Source organism: Salmo salar, chromosome 09 (assembly GCF_965601325.2).
Source record: "Salmo salar chromosome 09, fSalSal1, whole genome shotgun sequence".
NCBI lineage: Eukaryota > Metazoa > Chordata > Actinopteri > Salmoniformes > Salmonidae > Salmo > Salmo salar.
In genome coordinates this window covers 137189634-137209434 of record NC_138299.1, presented here as the reverse complement: position 1 = coordinate 137209434, position 19801 = coordinate 137189634, and the positions used below count along the sequence as shown (strand labels likewise).

The window sequence follows — 19801 nt, the reverse complement described above, 5'->3', positions numbered from 1 at the left end:
CACACACACGTCACAACATCTGCAGGGAAGGACAATGCAGGCTTCTGACCAAATGCTCAAGGTTTGAAGACAAGTTAGATGTGTGAAATAAACACATAGTCTTTGAACATGAAGGAGAAAAACATTGTCTTTAGGCTGACATCTGTGTTAATATAATTAGAAGCATGATAACACTTAATGGTTCTCACATGTAGGTAATAATATATCACCTAAAGACAAATACTCAGGTCGCTGTATAATCATAAGGGAGAACATTATACAGGAGAATAGCTCATGAAATCAGAAGTGATATAAACAGAAAAGTCAACCAACATCAACAGGTCTAAACTTGACCTTATGATGCCTTGAGAAAACTTTACACGACAGTGTCTTATTTCCTGCCCTGCTAGTGCAGTGGTGCACATTGGGTCAAATTCTTTGTATGTTTTTTTATTAAGAACAAATTCTTATTTACAATGACGGCCTACACCGGCCAAACCCTAACAACGCTGGGTTGTTGTTAGTCCTATGGGACTACCAATCACGGCCGGTTGTGATACAGGCCATAATCAAACCAGTGACGCCTAGTAGTGACACCTCTAGCACTGAGATGCAGTGCCTTAGATCACTGCGCCACATGGGAGCCCAAATGGACACACATCAAATAGGCCTACGTACTCTCAATTCAATAAGGGTATTTGAATGAGTAATGCAAAATGGCAGTGTTAGCACATACCTAGCTCATTTAAGATGGACTGAAATGAATGATTTAATTCCGTGTATCAACTCTATAACCCTGGTATTAGAGTGCCCACTTTGCATTAGTCAGTTTTACAATATTCCTCATCATGAATTTATGTTGAAGATAAGGACATGGAACCTACACTAATTGAAACATAGAACTCAAGAACTGTATATAACTATTATATTAATAAATTCTACAGCAATTCACAATTCGGATTGGCCAATAGGTAAAATAACTTTCTGCAATTCACGTTTGGCAGTTGGCTATACGCAAAAACTTTGGTTTAAAATTCCCATTATGGTATTAATACTATATTTATTTGTCAAATTATCAGCTATACATGAAGCTTTACTATAATAATCTCTGTATTGACAATATAACGTTTGTTTGACCCATTGTGCTTTTACTCATCAATGTGATGCAACCAAACCTTTCATTACTCGGCTCCTGAGTGGCACAGTGGTCTAAGACACTGCAGTACCTGGTTCGAATCCAGGCTGCATCACATCCGGCTGTGATTTGGAGTCCCATTTTGCGGCGCACAATTGGCCCAGCGTCGCCCAGGTTTAGCCGGGGTAGGCCGTCATTGTAAATAAGAATTTGTTCTTAACTGACTTGCCTAGTTAAATAAAGAGTAAATAAATACTATATGGTTTACTGCTAAATAGCAGCTCATCACCTTGTATGTGTTTAGTGAGTCATTCATCAATGTGGAATAAATTACATGTTGTAATATCTATCATATTAAACAGGGTTCCCCTAATGTTTCACTGATAGTTCTTCAAAATGGTATAAAGTCTGCAGCAGATAGCAATCATGCTCATGTCTGACTCATGGGTTTCCTTGGCACAATTATGTCCTATTGGGATTACGGTAAGGGATGGGGTTATTGTTGGGTTGGGGTTAAGGACTGGGAAGTGATAGTGCCTGCTGAAGCTAGATAATATTGAGACAAAAGGGTATATTTACTCTCTAAAGGCCAAGTTATAAGTGTTAATCGTATAATCTTTGTTTTCCCATAGGCCTAGAGCTAACAACTGCAAATGTAAAGTCATACTAAGCATTTTTTTCTATTAAAACCAACATATAGTCTGTTTATACACTCTTTTATCCCAAAACCATAATAAAATTGTGCAATTACTTACATTTAGTGACATAGTTAATTACACAGCACCTATGCAGCTCTGGGAGTTATGGATCTATTATAATGGACTGTCATGCCATTCAGCAGATGGGCATTCCAGATGGCTCAGACCGTCTCCAGAGCTGGCTCAGACCTTCGCCCCCCACCCCAACGCAGCCCCATCCCCACCCCCTTTTTTGTTGTCGAGTTTAATGTCCTTGTCTATAACCGTTCAGTACTTTGTCATATATTTGTATGTTTTATGTAGACCTCAGGAAGAGTATCTGCTGCATATGCAGTAGCTAATGGGGATCCTAATAAACCAATCTAAACCCCCTTTCCACCAGCTCCAGTCCTCCAGCCCCAGCGCTCCCATTCCTCCAGCCCCAGCACTCCCATTCCTCCAGCCCCAGCGCTCCCATTCCTCCAGGCCCAGCGCTCCCATTCCTCCAGGCCCAGCGCTCCCAGTCCTCCAGCCCCAGCGCTCCCAGTCCTCCAGTCCCAGCGCTCCCAATCCTCCAGCCCCAGCACTCCCAATCCTCCAGCCCCAGCGCTCCCATTCCTCCAGCCCCAGCGCTCCCATTCCTCTAGCCCCAGCGCTCCCATTCCCCTAGCCCCAGCGCTCCCATTCCTCCAGCCCCAGCGCTCCCAGTCCTCCAGCCCCAGCGCCCCCATTTCTCTAGCCCCAGCGCTCCCATTTCTCCAGCCCCAGCCCCCACATGGCTTACCTGTAAACCAGTGTGTCGTCTGCAGTGCTGTTATACTGGATCTGGTACATCCTGATGCCTGGGATGTGGCGCTCGGAGGGCCAGCGAATCACAGCCGAGGAGGAGGTCAGCTCGGCCACCACCACCCTCTTGTCCTGGTGCTTGTCATGGCCCTTGGTGTCGTTGCCTGACTTGGAGGAGGTGGTGATGTCAGAGAGGCCCCGATCGGCCTCGCGCATGTGGTGCAATGTGTTGTTGACGAACAATGGCAGAGGGATCATGTTGATCTCCACGGCAGCTGTGGCGATGCCGGCAGCATTGGAGGCCACACAGTTGAAGGCACCACTGTCCTTTAAGGTGGTGATGAGGATGTCCAAGGTACCGTTGTCATACAGGATGGTGCGGGAGTTGTTGTGCACCAGCTTGCCATCTGGGAAGCGCCAGTGGATGGCTGGGTCCGGGTCTCCCATGGCCTTGCACTTGAGGGTGACCCCCTGACCCTCCATGACGTAGGGCTTGGTGGATATGTGTTTGGTGATGAGTGGGGGCTCACAGATAAAATCCTCCTCCTGGATGGACCAGAAGTACTTGTCCATGAGATGCTCCGGGGAGGCGCAGGTCTCCAGGTCATCCTCCCGGGTCAGTCTGCGGAGCCACAGCAGCTCACAGTTACAGTGGAGAGGATTTCCCCCGAAGCTCACTGCCAGGGAGGACGGGTTGGAGCCCTTGGCGTCTGACAGCACCTGGGCATGCTGAAACAGGCTGTCCGGTGGTAGCTTCTGCAGCCGGTTAGAGGTCATATCCAGACGAACCAGCTTGGTGAGGAGCGTGAAAGTCCCAGCTCCAATGTGATCAATCAGGTTGTGATCAAGGGTGAGGGTGTTGATGTGGCTCATCCTGCCTATCTCCTCCCAGGGCAGGGTCCTCAGGTTGTTGTTGGACAGATCCAAGTCCTCGATGGTCGACACAAACTCATCAAAGGAGGTAGGGGCCACATGGTGGATCTGGTTGTTCCCCAGTATGAGGTGGCGGAGGTTGACCAGGCCTTTGAAGTGGTCGCTCTTGATGACACTTAGGCGGTTGCCGTCCATGTGGAGGGCTCGTAGAGAGCGCAGGCCCAGGAAGGCGTTGGGCGTGATCTGGCTGATGGTGTTACGGGACAGGGTGAGGTGGACCAGGCTGGTCATGTTGAAAAAGTCTTTCCTGCGGATAATGGTGATGAAGTTGTCTGTGAGACGCAGCTCTACGGTCTTGCGGTCGATGGTTGGAGGCACAAACAGCAGACCGGTCTTAGCGCAGAGCAGAGTCAGAGTGGGGGAGAGGTGCTGGCAGATGCAGCGGCCGGGGCAGTTGTAGCCCTTCACCAGCACCGCACACAGCAGTACACACAGCAGCACACACACAACCAGACGCTCCATGGTCTGTCTGTCTATCAGCTTCCAGATCCTGGAACAGATAAAGATAGAGAAAGAAAGGGCAGAGATACAATAAAATAAGTATATTTGGTGGGTTTAAAAATCATACCATTTATAATGAGCACACACAAATGGAGTCATCAACCAAGATGATTGAAACTGCCAGTAGGGTACCGGTCACCAGAGAGACATGTCAGAGGTTGTTGATAGTGTGGTGAGATGATAGATTCCTGAACTGTACTGCCCCAGCTTTGGCATTATCCCTTAAAAAAAGCAGAGAATAGTCCAGTAAAACAAACACAAAGTGGCTAATATGCCATGCCAGCAGACTGTCGATCCCATCCAAATTTGAATAATTGCGGTGTTGTTTTTACATGGAGCTAATATGTCATATACTTCCCTGTCATACCGTATGCTTTGTGTGTTTGTCTAGCTCTGAACTTCACAACAGTGTAGGGAATTAAGGGGAGAAGGGGTGCTTGTCAGCACTGCTTAAGGATTTATATGACCTTTTCATGCTCCCTTCACTCTTCATGCTTCAGAACTGTACTGCAGAATTAGACATGAGTCTGTCAAGTAAATCATAGCAACAAAACATGAAGGTGAGATGAAGAGACCTTGGTTCTAAATCCATCAGATGGAGGTATTATTAGATGGTTCTTAGGCGTTGAGGCTGATGTTCAGATTCTCTGATCCCCATTTAGTGCTATTGATCCAGCTCTGAGAGCATAAGTCTGCAGTGAAAGAGATCCTTGGGTGTAATAACCACCAAATCACAATGAAAGCCCATTCTTTCATGACTGCTGCCATATCCCCATGCAGTACTTTTCCGTCTTTTCGGTATCAATCTTTGTTGCTGATGCATTTAACACTCAATGTTTATCACAGATGGAGCCCATATATAGGGATATGATGATAACTGACTGTTCTCCACGGATAACCAATCATTCCTGGCTATGTATTTTTTGAAAATAACAACCGGCTACTTGTCTAGACTGGCGGTCTTTTGATTTGTCTTTAGCTTGCCTTTCATATTTTCCTTTGGATCAGGTGTTCTTTATCTTTCCATTTCTTTATCGTATATCACACATCAAGGATTCATATCATGACATGAATCTTTTGATTGTTATACTAAGAAAACATATATTCTACTTTTTATTCTAAGAAACTCCAGATATAGAGAGCAGAACATGAACAATAACTACTAAGTTTAAGACTATGACAGCCTATTTTATTCATATGTGTATATTTCCTATATGTACATTTGCATTAAGGTTAAATCAGGGAGGGGGGGGGGGGGTTATTGCTGGTAGCACACTGTGCCTGGCTTGTGTAAATTATTTATATCAATCTGACCCTTTTTTTAGAAGCTGGGGAGGTTAAATTCATAAAGTAGGTTATAGAAAAAAATTATCTTATTTCATACAACAAAAGTATTATACAATGAATGTGTTCAGTTGGTCTGAATATATATATGTTTCATCAGCGCAAAACATCCATTGTCTCTTATAGTTTTAGGTAGAATATTGTTCTCCAATAATTGTGTAAGCATTCAAATGGTAACTAGGCCACAGAGCTTATGGTTTCTCTGAGGACCATCTGTGCTCTAGCATTTCCTGCCATCACCATTGAGGATACTCTACTGATCTCTCAGCATCTCCGGTGAAGAAAGAAAACTTTGTTGCCAAGGCAACTCTGGTGTAGAATGTAGGTCTTTCAATTGCATTAAGATGTTAAGCTGCCAGAAAAATAAGGTTTCAATCCTAATGGAGATAGGGAAGATAAGGACATTTACAAGGGAAGATAAGGACATTTACAAGATGTTGTATCAGCCACCCACTTCAAAACCACACTAAGTGTGTCTATAGGTGAGGAGGACCCGAGGAGCACATAGAAGTATGCATTGGAATTCAAGTGCAAACTGAAATTAATGAAAGAGTAATATACTGGTGGCAAGTCTGTCTTTGCATTTAATTGAGGATATTTATTTTACCGGGGAAGAACTCTCAAATGATTCCGGCTCAAAATCTTATTACTGCATTATACACCAGCCACCCTTTTGGAGGGACTGCAGATGAAGACGTGAGGAGCTCATGACATACTGTATTTGCTCTGAGCGGCAAAAGACAGCATTAATAAGATTACCTAGTGGTCCAGTCCAACCTTAGCCAATCACAACAAGCAAACCACAACAAGTTGACACTAGTCAAAAATCTACATAATGAGTTTAAAAGCATGATTGTGCATTTTAATCCATTCAATTATTCCAATATATGCATATTCATGATCAATTAAATGATGACATTAATTAATTATTCAGAACATTTCTTAGTTAAATAACCTACATAACTAGTGTCTAATATCTAATTAACAAATTGGCCCCTATCAAGAAGAGATTATTATTTGAAATGTAGTATGAAAACATCTGACTAATCCACACAGAATATCAAGAATGTCAATTCCCCATTGTCATTGGGATCTTACTAAAATGATCAATGCAAGCACGCAATAGTGTATTCAACAGTATATTATATTAAACATTCTCTGCTATCAACACATATCAATTAAAATCAAAGGAATATGAATTTGAATGGGACATTGTAAATAGTCAATTATAACTGACCACAAAAGCAATGTCCTATCCGTAGTTCAGGAAAGGCCACCTCATTGTATACACACGCAGAACATGGTCAAGTAATGCTTATTTTCTTCCTATGTGAATGTCTGGCGAGAGTAAATTCCAATTAATAAAATGTAGGCAGTGAACTTTTAGCTGCCCCACAGTGACTCTCGTCAGGAAACCGGCATAATTATTGACATGCTGAGTTAATTGGAGTCAGTTCCATCTCCACCACTAAGCCAAGCTCTGTGTGGCCCTACACAACCCTGGGGAGTTCTGGCCCCATCGAGAGAATACCTTGCTAAATAGAGGACATTTGCATTTTATAATTATAGCCACATGCAAATGGCGAAAAGGATGCAGAGTGATGTGCCCTGTATTTTCAATTTCAAACCTTGCCCAAAAACTTACTCAGGGAAAGTAATTGAAAAGTACTAACTAGAGAGTCACAGCCTTTAATCGTGGCACATTCCTGAGAAGGAAGACTTTGCCATCCTACTAAATTGTAGGAAGGATTAAATGGTTATTTGAACAACAAGTAATTGTCAGAGGTTTATTCTATACCCACATTGACGTTTTGCTAGTCTTTTTCCTGAGATCCAAGGGAATCGAAATGGTTTTGCTCCACAGTGATTATGAACAGGCTGTACATTTGAAGAGTAAATGTGTGCAAGGCATTGATTGAGCCTTGAGACAAGTGATGTGCTTGATTTATATTGAATAATTTGTTTTCTATTGTCAAGAAAACTATACAAAAAATAATGACACTTGGCTGCCAACACTGAATACAGCAGTCGAGGCTCCTCAAAGGAGGAAGGGGAGGACCATCCTCCTCAGTGAATTTCATAAAAATAAAAATTGTAAAACATTGAAAAGGTTATCCTTTTTAGATAAAACTATACTAAATATATTCATGTCACCAAATAATTCACTGTTTTGCAATGAAGGTCTACAGTAGCCTCAACAGCACTCTGTTGGGTAGCACCATGGTGTAGCCGGAGGACAGCTAGCTTCCGTCCTCCTCTTGGTACATTGACTTCAATACAAAACCCAGGAGGCTCTTGGTTCTCACCCGCTTCCATAAACTTACACAGTAATTATGACAACATCCGGAGGACATCCTCCAACCTAGCAGAGCTCTTGCAGCATGAACTCACATGTTGTCCACCCAATCAAAGTATCAGAGAATGAATCTAATACTGAAAGCCTAAGCTACAGCTAGCTAGCGCTGCAGTGCATAAAATAGGGTGGGTAGTTGACTCAAAGAGAGAGAAAGACAATAGTTGTACAGTTTTTAACAAATTAATGTATTCGCAAATGAAGGAGAAGCAAGAGAGAGTAATTTTTTTCAGTTTTACTTTCTTAGCTAGCAAATGTAGCTGGCTAGTTTAGTTACTCAAACAGCCGGCTCAGAGGGATGCTATGTTAGCTAGCTGGCTATGACTATCCAACACAACACTGGAACTCTTACAAGTCAAGGTAAGCTTTTGGTTTTATAATTTTTTTTGCCACCGGGACCTGCCGGTGTAACTGCTTACTGACTGTACACCGTAACATTACTGGATGATTGTAGTGGGTTTACTAAAGTACTAGTTCTATTAGCTATGTTGACTAGGACGTTACTTTAGCTAATATGGGGGAAACGATGTAGGCTGTGTGTAGCGGTTATGACGTGGTTTAGCTTGTATATTTTTTTTTTCACCTGGTCACATACAGCTGATGTGTTGGTCATTGAAGTCCACAATGAAGGGAAAAGGTGAGAGGAGGAGAGTGCATAGAGGCGAGAAGGAATACAACGTGGCTGCTATGAATGTCAACTGTGCTTATGTGTGAATAGGGTGTATTCATTCCGCCGATTCTGTTGAAAACTGTTTCTTAAACGGAAGTAAATGTAACGGGATAAAAATACCTGAATTGTCCAATAGAAACTTTCGTTTGCAACTGTTGTACTAATAATTACACCCTAGATAAGCTAGATGCGGGCAATAGTGAGCAAGACGGTATTGAATGTGTCACTGTCTGTCCATGTGTCACTGTCTGTCATCTAAAATATTTCTCTCGACCTCTATGCACCTACGTTGTAAACCTTCATTCATAGGCTAGGTTGTAGCAACCTCATGATGGTTATAGGGACATTTTGCGTATCATTTAGTAACCTAAACCTATCGATGTTACATTGAACTGGGTGAATATGAATGACAGTCATCTGACATGCTGTAATAGAAATAAGGCCATGCTCATGAAACAAAAAAAATAGTCCTCCTTCATCACAAACGGCACTGAACGCCACTGGAATACAGTAAGAGCACCGTACAGAATCCCTGCTCTGAAGTAATACCAAACAAATTGTACCCTGATACAGACATGTTTACAACCTCTAAAAAACATCATCCACAAAGCCCGGATTATGTCCATGAAATTCTTCATTAGGATGGCTTGGAAAACAGAAAAGACAAACTATGCAAAAAGGAATTACTGGATGTGTTGTTGAATTAAGCATAAATTGTAACCACCGAGCCAGAAAGCCTCCCCAGTCAGCTCCCTTAATTAGGATAATAATCAGGACAATTCAAAGTCCTCTTATTTGAGCTGTCCACTTGCCCATTTTCGGTATGCTGTGACAAGTTGTGCATATCTCTGTGCTGAGAATAAGAAATAACATTCCACAGTAAACACTATGCTGAGAACACTGGGAGAGCAATTAAGATCAACCAAACTTCATTGTTTATGTTTTCTGTTAAATTACTGCACACGGGCAGTATATTGAGATATATAACATTGCAGGTGAATCATGAATGAAAATGAGTAATCGGCAAAAGCAAGTAAATTACTGTATGTTACCAGATCAATTCCTGCAAAACGTGTCCTCTAGGCTGGTTGTTGTTATCCCTTATCCTATAATACAGCTTTAGGACAATGAGCAGCTGTACAAAAACTCCCACTTTCTTTTTTCAAGGACAGCATTGTGTTCTCTACTGCTTTTGTCCGCCTGGTACATACTAACACAATTATTCCCAGGTATGCCAGGGACAAGGGAACAGTATGAATATAAACAAACTGTCACGTTCTGCCCAGTAAAGGGGTTATTTGTTATTGTAGTTTGGTCAGGACGTGGCAGGGGGTGTTTGTTTTATGTGGTTCGGGGTTTGTTGGGCTATGTGTTTATGTAGAGGGGTGTTTGTTTAGAGTGTTCCTGGGTTTTTGGGTTATGTTCTAGGTTAGTGTATCACTATGTTAGATCTAGGTTGTTTAGTTAATTGGGATTGGCCTTCAATTGGAGGCAGCTGTTCCTCGTTGCCTCTGATTGAAGGTCCTATGTATAGGGGTGTGTTTGTAATGGGAATGGTGGGTAGTTGTCTCCTTGTTTGGTGTCTGAGCACATGACAGGAATGTTAGTGTCGTTCGTTGTGTTTGTATACGTGTTTTGTTTGTTTTTTCCTTCTTTTAACCAATTAAAGAAGATGAGTATACATGTTCCCGCTGCACCTTGGTCCAATCATTACGACACTCGTTACACAAACTCTAACCTATGCATTCAAATTGCTAACATTTTTCAAGCTGAGTAGATCAAGTACAGGAGCGGTCATGATTGTTGAAGAAATCTACCAAATATAATACTTTTTTCCTGACTATCCTTAATTTTCACAGGAGTAGAAGTTTGAAATTGTTGAAAGTGGATGATTATTTGATTGTCTAGACAGTTCTCTCTGTAAGTTCACAAAGTCATCAGGCGATGATTGATATAACACAGAACATTTCATTGAAGCTGCTTGATTATCCCATTGAGATTGATCGACAATGGATGCATTTCTATTGTGAAATAAAAAGAAATTGATAGGCACTTGGAAAAGAAACATTCAAATGAGATGGAATAGTGCAAACATGATAAAGGGCAAAAAAGCTATGCAATTTCAAGACTATTACCACTTTGTTTATTCTGAAAGCATTATTTACCTGAAATACCATTGTCATCCAAATGATCAAGTGGAGATATTTAGACTGCAAGTAGAAAAACAAATTCTACTCCGCTTGAATCCTGAAGATCCCTGATGTAATAAAACACTGTTGTACACTGTTTATACTATTAATGTAAATAGTCCAATTTAAAAAAAAGGGACTGTAGAAAACAATACTACTTATAGTAGCCTACTCAGTTTGTTGAAGATAGAGGATTGAGTGACTCATGATTAAAAGTAGTAGTCTGCTCCAGCTGGAGACAAAGAAGGATATAGTAGAGGTTGGGGTATGGAGGTGGATAAGCCCAGAAGCCAGTGGAGCAGTCTAGCTCTGTGCTGAGTAGTATTTAGTCAATGTTCCCTGTGTCCACTGGTTGTTGTTGCATTAATGAGTCCTTCCAGCGGTGAACCACCAGGAAACAGTCGGTCACTGACTACATGAACCATTTTTCTTTAGCTACCGTGGAAATTAGCTGCTTCCAGACTTAAAGCCATGCCTTAGGGAGGTAAACACAACTTAAATTGTTTAGACATTTGACCTTTCTAGCCCACTTTTAAAAGTACTATTATTCGAATGCAACAAATTCACAAATTGAACTGACAAAATAAAACCGCCAGAGGACTGTGAGCTAGTGAGCTTAGAGGGTGGTGTGATGGATTGGATGGTAGAGGGTAAACATATGAACATATGATCTTAGGTAAACATATACATTATATACAGTGCATTCGGAAAGTATTCAGACCCCTTGACTTTTTCCACATTTTGTTACGTTACAGCCTTATTGTAAAATTGATAATAGTATTGTCCCCTCATCAATCTACACACAATACCCCATAATGACAAAGCAAAACCAGGTTTTTAAAAATGTTACAAATAAAAAAATGGAAATATCACATTTGCCTAAGTATTCAGATCCTTTACATGGTACAATGGCGCTGCCGTTTTACGGGCTCCGAATCAATTGTGCTATTTTGTGTGTTTATCGCGTTATTTGTAACTTATTTTGTACGGAATGTTTCTGTCACCGTCTCTTATGACCTAAAGAGATTCTGGATATCAGAACAGCGATTACTCACCTCATGCTGGACAAAGATTTTTTTCTTAACAAGTAGGACTCAAAGGATTTACTTCAGACACCGGACAAGGCCCAAATCCCCATCATTCGCAGGAAGAAGAAAAGGTGATATAGGGGACGTAGGTCGGGGTGCCTTGTAAGGAACCGGCGGCGAGTGGGTAATCCACCTCTACCATCCATCCTATTAGCCAACGTGTAATCATTGGATAATAAACTGGATGAGCTCTCTAAACTGGACCGTTTTATCTCCATCTCTTCATTCAAAGACTCAATCATGGACATTTTCACTGATAGTTGTGGCTGCTTCGCGTGATGTATTGTTGTCTCTTCCTTCTTGCTTTTTGTGCTGTTGTCTGTGCCCAATAATGTTTGTACCATGTTTTGTGCTGCTACCATGTTGTGTTGCTACCATGTTGTTGTCATGTTGTGTTGCTACCATGCTGTGTTTCATGTGTTGCTGCTACGCTATGTTGTTGTCTTACGCCTCTCTTTATGTAGTGTTGTGGTGTCTCTCTTGTCGTGATGTGTGTTTTGTCCTATATTTTTATTCCCAGCCCCCATTCCGGCAGGAGGCCTTTAGCCTTCTGTTGGCCATCATTGTAAATAAGAATTTGTTGTTAACTGACTTGCCAAGTTAAATAAAGGTTAAATCAAATAAAAAATAAAAATCTAATAAAGAATATCCTACCAACGGGACATCAAAAACTGTATTATCTTCCGTTTCACCGATTCGTGGCTGAAAGACGGCATGGATAACAAACAGCATTGGCAAGATAGAACAGCTGCATCCGGTAAGACAAGGGGTGATGACTGTGTCTATTTGTCAATAACAGCTGGTGCACAAAATATAATAGTCTCTGGGTTTTTAGAGTACCTCACATTATTTACCAAGAGAGTTTTCATCTATATTCTTCGTAGCTGTTTATTTACAACCACAAACTGATGCTTGCACTGAGACCGCACTCAATGAGCTGTATACGTCCATAAGCAAACAAGAAAATGCTCATCCAGAGGTGGCTCTCCTAGTAGCCGGGGACTTTAATGCAGGGAAACTTAAATCCATTTTACCTCATTTCTACCAGCTTGTTACATGTGCAACCAAAGGGAAAAAAAACTCTAGACCACCTTTACTCCACACACAGAGATGCGTACAAAGCTCTCCCTCGCACTCCATTTGGCAAATCTGACCATAATTCCATCCTCCTGATTCCTGCATACAAACAAAAACTAAAGCAGGAAGCACCAGTGACTCGGTCAATAAAGAAGTGGTCAGATGACGCAGATGCTAAGTTACAGGACTGTTTTGCTAGCACAGACTGCAATATGTTCAGAAATTCTTCCAATGGCATTGAGTACACCACATCAATCACTGGCTTCATCAATAAGTGCATCGATGATGTCGTCCCCACTGTGACTGCACGTACATACCCCAACCAGAAGCCATGGTTTACAGGCAACATCCACACTGAGTTAAAGGGTAGAGCTACCACTTTCAAGGACTCAAATCGGGACATTTATAAGAAATCCCGCTATGCCTTCTGACGAGCCATCAAACAAACAAAGTGTCAATACAGGACTAAGATTGAATCCTACTACACTGGCTCCGACGCTCATTGGATGTGGCGGAGCTTGCAAACTATTACAGACTACAAAGGGAAGCACAGCCGAGAGCTGCCCAGTGATACGAGGCTACTAGATGAGCTAAATTACTTTTATGCACGCCTCGAGGCAAGCAACACTGAAGCATGCATGAGAGCACCAGCTGTTCTGGATGACTGTGTGATCAGTGATCACACTCTCCGTAGCCGATGTGAGTAAGACCTTTAAACAGGTCAACATTCACAAGGCCGCAGGGCCAGACGGATTAGCAGGACATGCTCTCCGACCATTCGCTGACCAACTGGCAAGTGTCTTCACTGACAATTTCAACCTGTCTCGGACTGAGTCTGTAATACCAACATGTTTCAAGCAGACCACCATAGTCCCTGTGCCCAAGAACACCAAGGTAACCTGCCTAAATGACTACCGACCCATAGCACTCAGGTCTGTAGTCATGAAGTGCTTTGAAAGGCTGGTCATGGCTCACATCAACACCATTATCCCAGAAACCCTAGTCCCATTCCAATTGTCATACCGCCCCAACAGATGAAGCAATCTCTATTGCACTCAACACTGCCTTTTCCCACCTGGACAAAAGGAACACCTATGTGAAAATACTATTCATTGACTACAGCTCAGCGTTCAACACCATAGTGCCCTCAAAGCTCATCGCTAAGCTAAGGACCCTGGGACTAAACACCTCCCTCTGCAACTGGATCCTGGACTTCCTGACGGGCCGCCCCTAACTGGTAAGGGTAGGTAACAATACATCCACCAAGCTGATCCTCAACACTGGGGCCCCTCAGGGGTATGTACTTAGTCCCTTCCTGTACTCCCTGTTCACCCACGACTGCGTGGCCAGGCACAACTCCAATACTATCATTAAGTTTGCTGATGACACGACAGTGGTAGGCCTGATCTCCGACAACGATGAGATGACCCATAGGGAAGAGGTCAGAGAACTGGCAGTGTGGTGCCAGGACAACAACCTCTCCCTCAATGTGAGCAAGACAAAGTTGATGATCGTGGACTACAGGAAATGGCGGGCCTAACAGGCCCCCATTAACATCGATGGGGCAGTAGTGGAACGGGTCGAGAGTTTCAAGTTCCTTGGTGTCCACATCACCCACAAACTATCATGAGCCCAACATACCAAGACAGTCGTAAAGACTGTTCGCTGCTCTGGCACCCCAATGGTGGAACAAGCTCCCTCACGACGCCAGGACAGCGGAGTCAATCACCACCTTCCGGAGACACCTGAAACCCCACCTCTTTAAGGATTACCTAGGATAGGATAAAGTAATCCTTCTAACCCCCCCCCACCTTAAAAGATTTAGATGTACTATTGTAAAGTGGTTGTTCCATTGCATATCATAAGGTGAATGCACCAATTTGTAAGTCGCTCTGGATAAGAGCGTCTGCTAAATTACTTAAATGTAATGTAAATGTAAAGAGTGCACAACAAAACCTATTCCACCTCAGGAGACTGAAAAGATTTGGCATGTGTCCCCAGATCCTCAAAAGGTTCTACAGCTGCACCATCGAGAGCATCTTGACCGGTTGCATCACCGCCTGGTATGGAAACTGCTCGGCATCTGACCGTAAGGCGCTACAGAGGGTAGTGCTAACGGCCCAGTACATCACTGGGGCCAAGCTTCCTGCTATCCAGGACCTATATAATTAGAGGAAAGCCCATTAAATTGTCAGAGGCTCCAGTCACCCAAGTCATAGACTGTTTTCTCTGCTACCGCACGGCAAGCGGTACCGGAATGCCAAATCTAGGACCAAAAGGCTCCTCAACAGCTTCTACTCCCAAGCCATAAGACTGCTGAACAATTAATAAAATTGACCCCCCCCTCCCTTTTGTACACTGCTGCTACTTGCTGTTTATTATCTATGCATAGTCACTTCACCCCACCTACATGTACAAATTACCTCAAATAACCTGTATCCCCGCACACTGACTCGGTACCGGTACCCCCTGTATATAGCCTCATTATTGTTATTCTTATTGTGTTACTTTTTATTATTACTTTTTATTTGAGTCTACTTGGTAAATATTTTCTTAACTCTTCTTGAACTGCACTGTTGGTTAAGGGCTTGTAAGCATTTCGGCGCATGTGACAGATAAAGTTTGATTTGATTTGATTTGACACAATCCTGTCTCAGAGCTCTACGGACAATTCCTTTGATCTCATGGCTTGGTTTTTGATCTGAAATGACTGTCAACTGTGGGACCTTATATAGACAGGTGTGTGCCTTACCAAATCATGTCCAGTCAATTTAATTTACCACAGGTGGACTGCATTCAAGTTGAAGAAATAGCTCAAGGATGATCAATGGAAACAAGATGCACCTGAGCTCAACTTCAAGTCTCACAGCAAAGGGTCTGAATACTTATGTAAATTAGGTGTCTGTTGATTATTAATACATTTGCAAAAAAAAACGAAAAACTGTTTTTGCTTTGTTATTATGGGGTATTGTGTGTGGATTGATGAGGAATTGTTTTTATTTAATCAATTTTAGAGGCTGTAACGTATCAAAATGTGGAAAATGTCAATGGGTCTGAATACTTTCCAAATGCACTGTGTACACAAAAGTATGTGGGCACCCCTTCAAAATAGTGGATTCGGCTATTTCAGCCACACCCATTGCTGACAGGTGTATAAAATTGAGCACACAGCTATGCAATCTCAATAGACAAACAATGGCAGTAGAATGGCCTTACTGAAGAGCTTAGTGACTTTCAACGTGGCACCGTCATAGGATGCCACCTTTCCAACAAGTCAGTTCGTCAGATTTCAGCACAATAGTATCGGGAGCTTCATGAAATTGGTTTCCATGGCCGAGCAGCCACAAACAAGCCTAAGATCACCATGCGCAATGCCAATCTTCGGCTGGAGTGGTGTAAATGTGTAAAGCTCACCACCATTGGACTCTGGAGCAGTGGAAACACGTCCTCCGGAGTGATTAATCATGCTTCACCATCTGGCAGTCACACGGATTAATCTGGGTTTGGCGGATGCCAGGAGAACGCTACCTGCCCCAATGTATAGTGCCAACTGTAAAGTTTGGTAGAGGAGTATAATGGTTTAGGGCTGGTTTTCATGGTTCAGGCTGGGCCTCTTAGTTTCAGTGAAGGGAAATCTTAATGCTACAGCATACAACAACATTCTAGACGATTCTGTGCAGCAATGTTCCAACATCGAGTGGAAAGCCTTCCCAGAAGAGTGGAGGCTATTGTAACAGCAAAGGGGGACCAACTCCATATGAATGCCAATGATTTTGGAATGAGATGTTCAACGAGCAGGTGTGCACATACACTACATGACCGAAAGTATGTACCACATAGGAGGAAAATAAATACCTGAGGCAGTGACAGGGGCCTTTGGCTCTTCTGCTACAAATAGCATCTCTCATTTCCTGTTACTGGCTTATTAATAATTTGCAGACATGAAATCAAGATTTAAAAGATTACTGGGGCTGATTTAATAGTGTTACTTCAGTTTCAGTCATTTAAGAGTCATAAAGGTAGACTCAGGGACCATGCCTTGGTTATGATGTATGGTCTGAGACAGCTATGCTATGACATATTAAAGAAATAGTTATGCTTAAGGTCTATTTTAAATGTCTTCTTGGGTCATACGCCTGCAATAAGTGCATTTCCTTCAAGCTCTGTTTTGGTAATACTGGTAAGACAACCACATTTAGATTCAGTGTGACAGAAAATGTTGCTACTGATGCACCTAAAGTTAAAGTTTAAAATAAGTGAAAAACAAGTCAATACAAATTTAAGCCTTTAATTTGAGTTTTGTCCAGAGTAGTTGCTGCTGTTTTATGTTCACGCGTTCAGACTGCACATTAATTCTTCTACATGGGACAGATTTAGAGTCTACTCTGAGAAAAAGCATTGAAAAGTCATCACACTCTCTAATAAACTCTGAATTAAACCCCAGTTTCTTTGTTTTCAAATCTCCCACCCTGTGTTTATGCAATTTACCACCCTGCACCAGGCTTAATCTTTAACAGCAAAGCAACCTGCTCGGTGCCATTATTACACTTTAATACAGCCCTGCTCCTGCAACTCATCCAGAAAGCTAAAGCCAGGCGAGCTCATTGTGCTGCCAGGGCCACTTATATCAGGCCTGCTTTATGTGCTCCTCCTCCTCCTTACTCCCCCCTACCCATGAGCCAATGCAAATGACAGTAACAGCTTGGACGTGATAGTAATTGCAAGTGGTGCGAGCTCTGCTCCATGGCCAGGCATGAAGGCAGATGAAGGCCGGGAAGAGTGCTGCCAGGCCTCTTTGAGGACACTGTGTCTCCCGTATGCTCGAGTAGACAGTGGAAAGAGAGGAGGCTCACTACAAGTTGCTCATCTGCCTGCAAGTCCCATGGTGCACTCCCACTATGTACTTAATGAAAGGAAAGCAGTAGGCTGGGCTCCTTCTTTCATGGTCTTGTTTACTCCATCACACAGTTGGACACCAATACTGCCTGGATGAGATATTGGTCATCTCATTGATCATAGCACCAATACACTGAACAGGCCATTCAACAACATTTAGAAGTAATAGCAGCTTTTCAACAATGAGCGTGAGGATAGTGAAATACATTCTTATGCAAAGCCGGCATACCACAAGTGCCATCAACTTGACTGAGGAACACATAACAAATCTTGTGTTGGGAAAACCACCTCTTTTTCATCTACAGTACATCAATGCCATAAGGCAATGTTTCACCACAGTTCCTTGATAGTAGGTCAACATTCTGGTTATATTAGCCAGCTGACTCTTTTATACTACTGAAACGATATCCATTAGATCTGAAAACATTATTCACAACCATTTACATATATATTCATACATGTAGTATTATGAAACTTTGAAAGGAAATATTAAACATCTGTCCTACAGAGTTCGGGAGTTATATTAGTGGGGTTGAATGAGGTTACAGAGATATCTATCATAACTGGCTATTACATGTCTCCATATCTTTGATCAGGGACTTCAGAAGTGTTTGGAGAACCGTCTCTGTTCCTGTTGGTGTCTGAGGGGAAGAATGAATCACGGATATCTCAGAGGAGTAGAAAGACAACAACCACATGATAAACAACAAACAGTCACCAATGCATCTGAAAAAGCCCACGAACATCTAAATGAGTCGGTGGTGGATCAGATAAGGCAGCTTCAGTGAGTCTGTTACGTTCTGCATGTGTTCACCATGACCAGATATTAAGCAGTTGTGACTGAGTAAGAGGAAACAGCAAGAGGTCAAACATATAATCCACTGAGCTCCCCCTGTGTCACTGTCACACAGCCATTGCGTCTGGTTTGGTGTTATGCTTTTCATGTGATTTGATGTTACCTGAAAGCTCGCCTAAGATAGAGGCATATTCTAACCAATCACTTCACCACTAGGAATGTTCCTGAAATGACTCCATTTCATTTGCTATTCCTCAGATTCAGTGTGATACGGCTGGCATATGGTTTTAATTTGGTGGATGATTAGTGGACAGATAACAGGGATTGAACCCAGCAGAGAGTGGATGTGTCCCAAATGGCAGCATATAGGGCACTGTAAAGTGAAAATGGTGCAATTTGAGATAAAAAGAGTGTCTTGTCATCATGGCAGACCTGAACCCCCCTGAGTACACCTTGAGCCTCCCCTTTACAGCTTATTACTCAGCCTGGCACAGCCTCGCTCAGCTTTGCACATCCTCGCACAGCCTCTCACTCTCAGTCTTGCTCAGCCTTGCTCAGCCTCTCATACTTGGTATTCCAGGAACTAGAGAGGGAAAGGCTCAGATTACTGTGAAGGGGAGAGATCTGACCACACAACATGAGATGGGAGGAGGAAAAGGAGGAGAGGAGGAGAGGAGGAGAGGATAGGATAGGATAGGATAGGATAGGATGGGGGGAGGAGAGGAGAGGAGAGGAGAGGAGAGGAGAGGAGAGGAGAGGAGAGGGAGGAGAGGAGAGGAGAGGAGAGGAGAGGAGAGGAGAGGAGAGGAGAGGAGAGGAGAGGAGAGGAGGGGGGGGGAGGAGAGAGCCGGGTATTGCAATGTCGCTTTAGTCTTATCCATTCTGCTTCATTTGCATTGGGAGTGTTTGAGGGATGATACCTCAACTTAACCTCTGCCATAGTCCTACTTTGCGTGGATTCTTGATTAAACACTCATATTTACTACCTGCTTACAGAGCACTGACTGTAGGCTTAGATTAACGTGAGTAGAGGTGAACTGGGAGTAGTTCTCTACCTGTTATGCATGTTATTATCACCTGCATCATCCCTGACAACTATTAAACTGCAGACACAAGAACAGCTGCACCAAAGATGTTCAACAAATATGAATGGACCAGAATGGCTTCATACAGACATTAATAAATTACTTTTATTTGACATGAAAGGATATTTCAGTAAAATATACATTCCTTGACAATGCCTAGTTAAAAATGGAAGCATTTCTTTTGACACAAACCCATCAGAAAGTCCTATGGTGCAAGGAAATATGCAGAGGCATCCATAAAGCATGGCTATTGCAGACGTTGCTTGTTAGCAGAAGGGGCGGGTGTGTGTGT

At 42.7% G+C, this 19801-nt stretch overlaps 1 protein-coding gene across 3 annotated transcripts in view; it reads right to left on the bottom strand.

The window, feature by feature from the left end:
- The window catches only part of LOC106613031 (leucine-rich repeat and fibronectin type III domain-containing protein 1), a 132525-nt gene that overhangs the window by 5636 nt on the left and 107088 nt on the right, over nucleotides 1–19801 (bottom strand). For all 3 annotated transcript variants that reach the window (XM_014214904.3, XM_014214906.3, XM_082956333.1), the window contains one exon: nucleotides 2576–4000. In XM_014214904.3, the coding sequence (XP_014070379.1) occupies nucleotides 2576–3972 (1397 nt within the window). In that variant the 5' untranslated portion in view covers nucleotides 3973–4000. The remainder of the gene's footprint in view (nucleotides 1–2575; nucleotides 4001–19801) is intronic.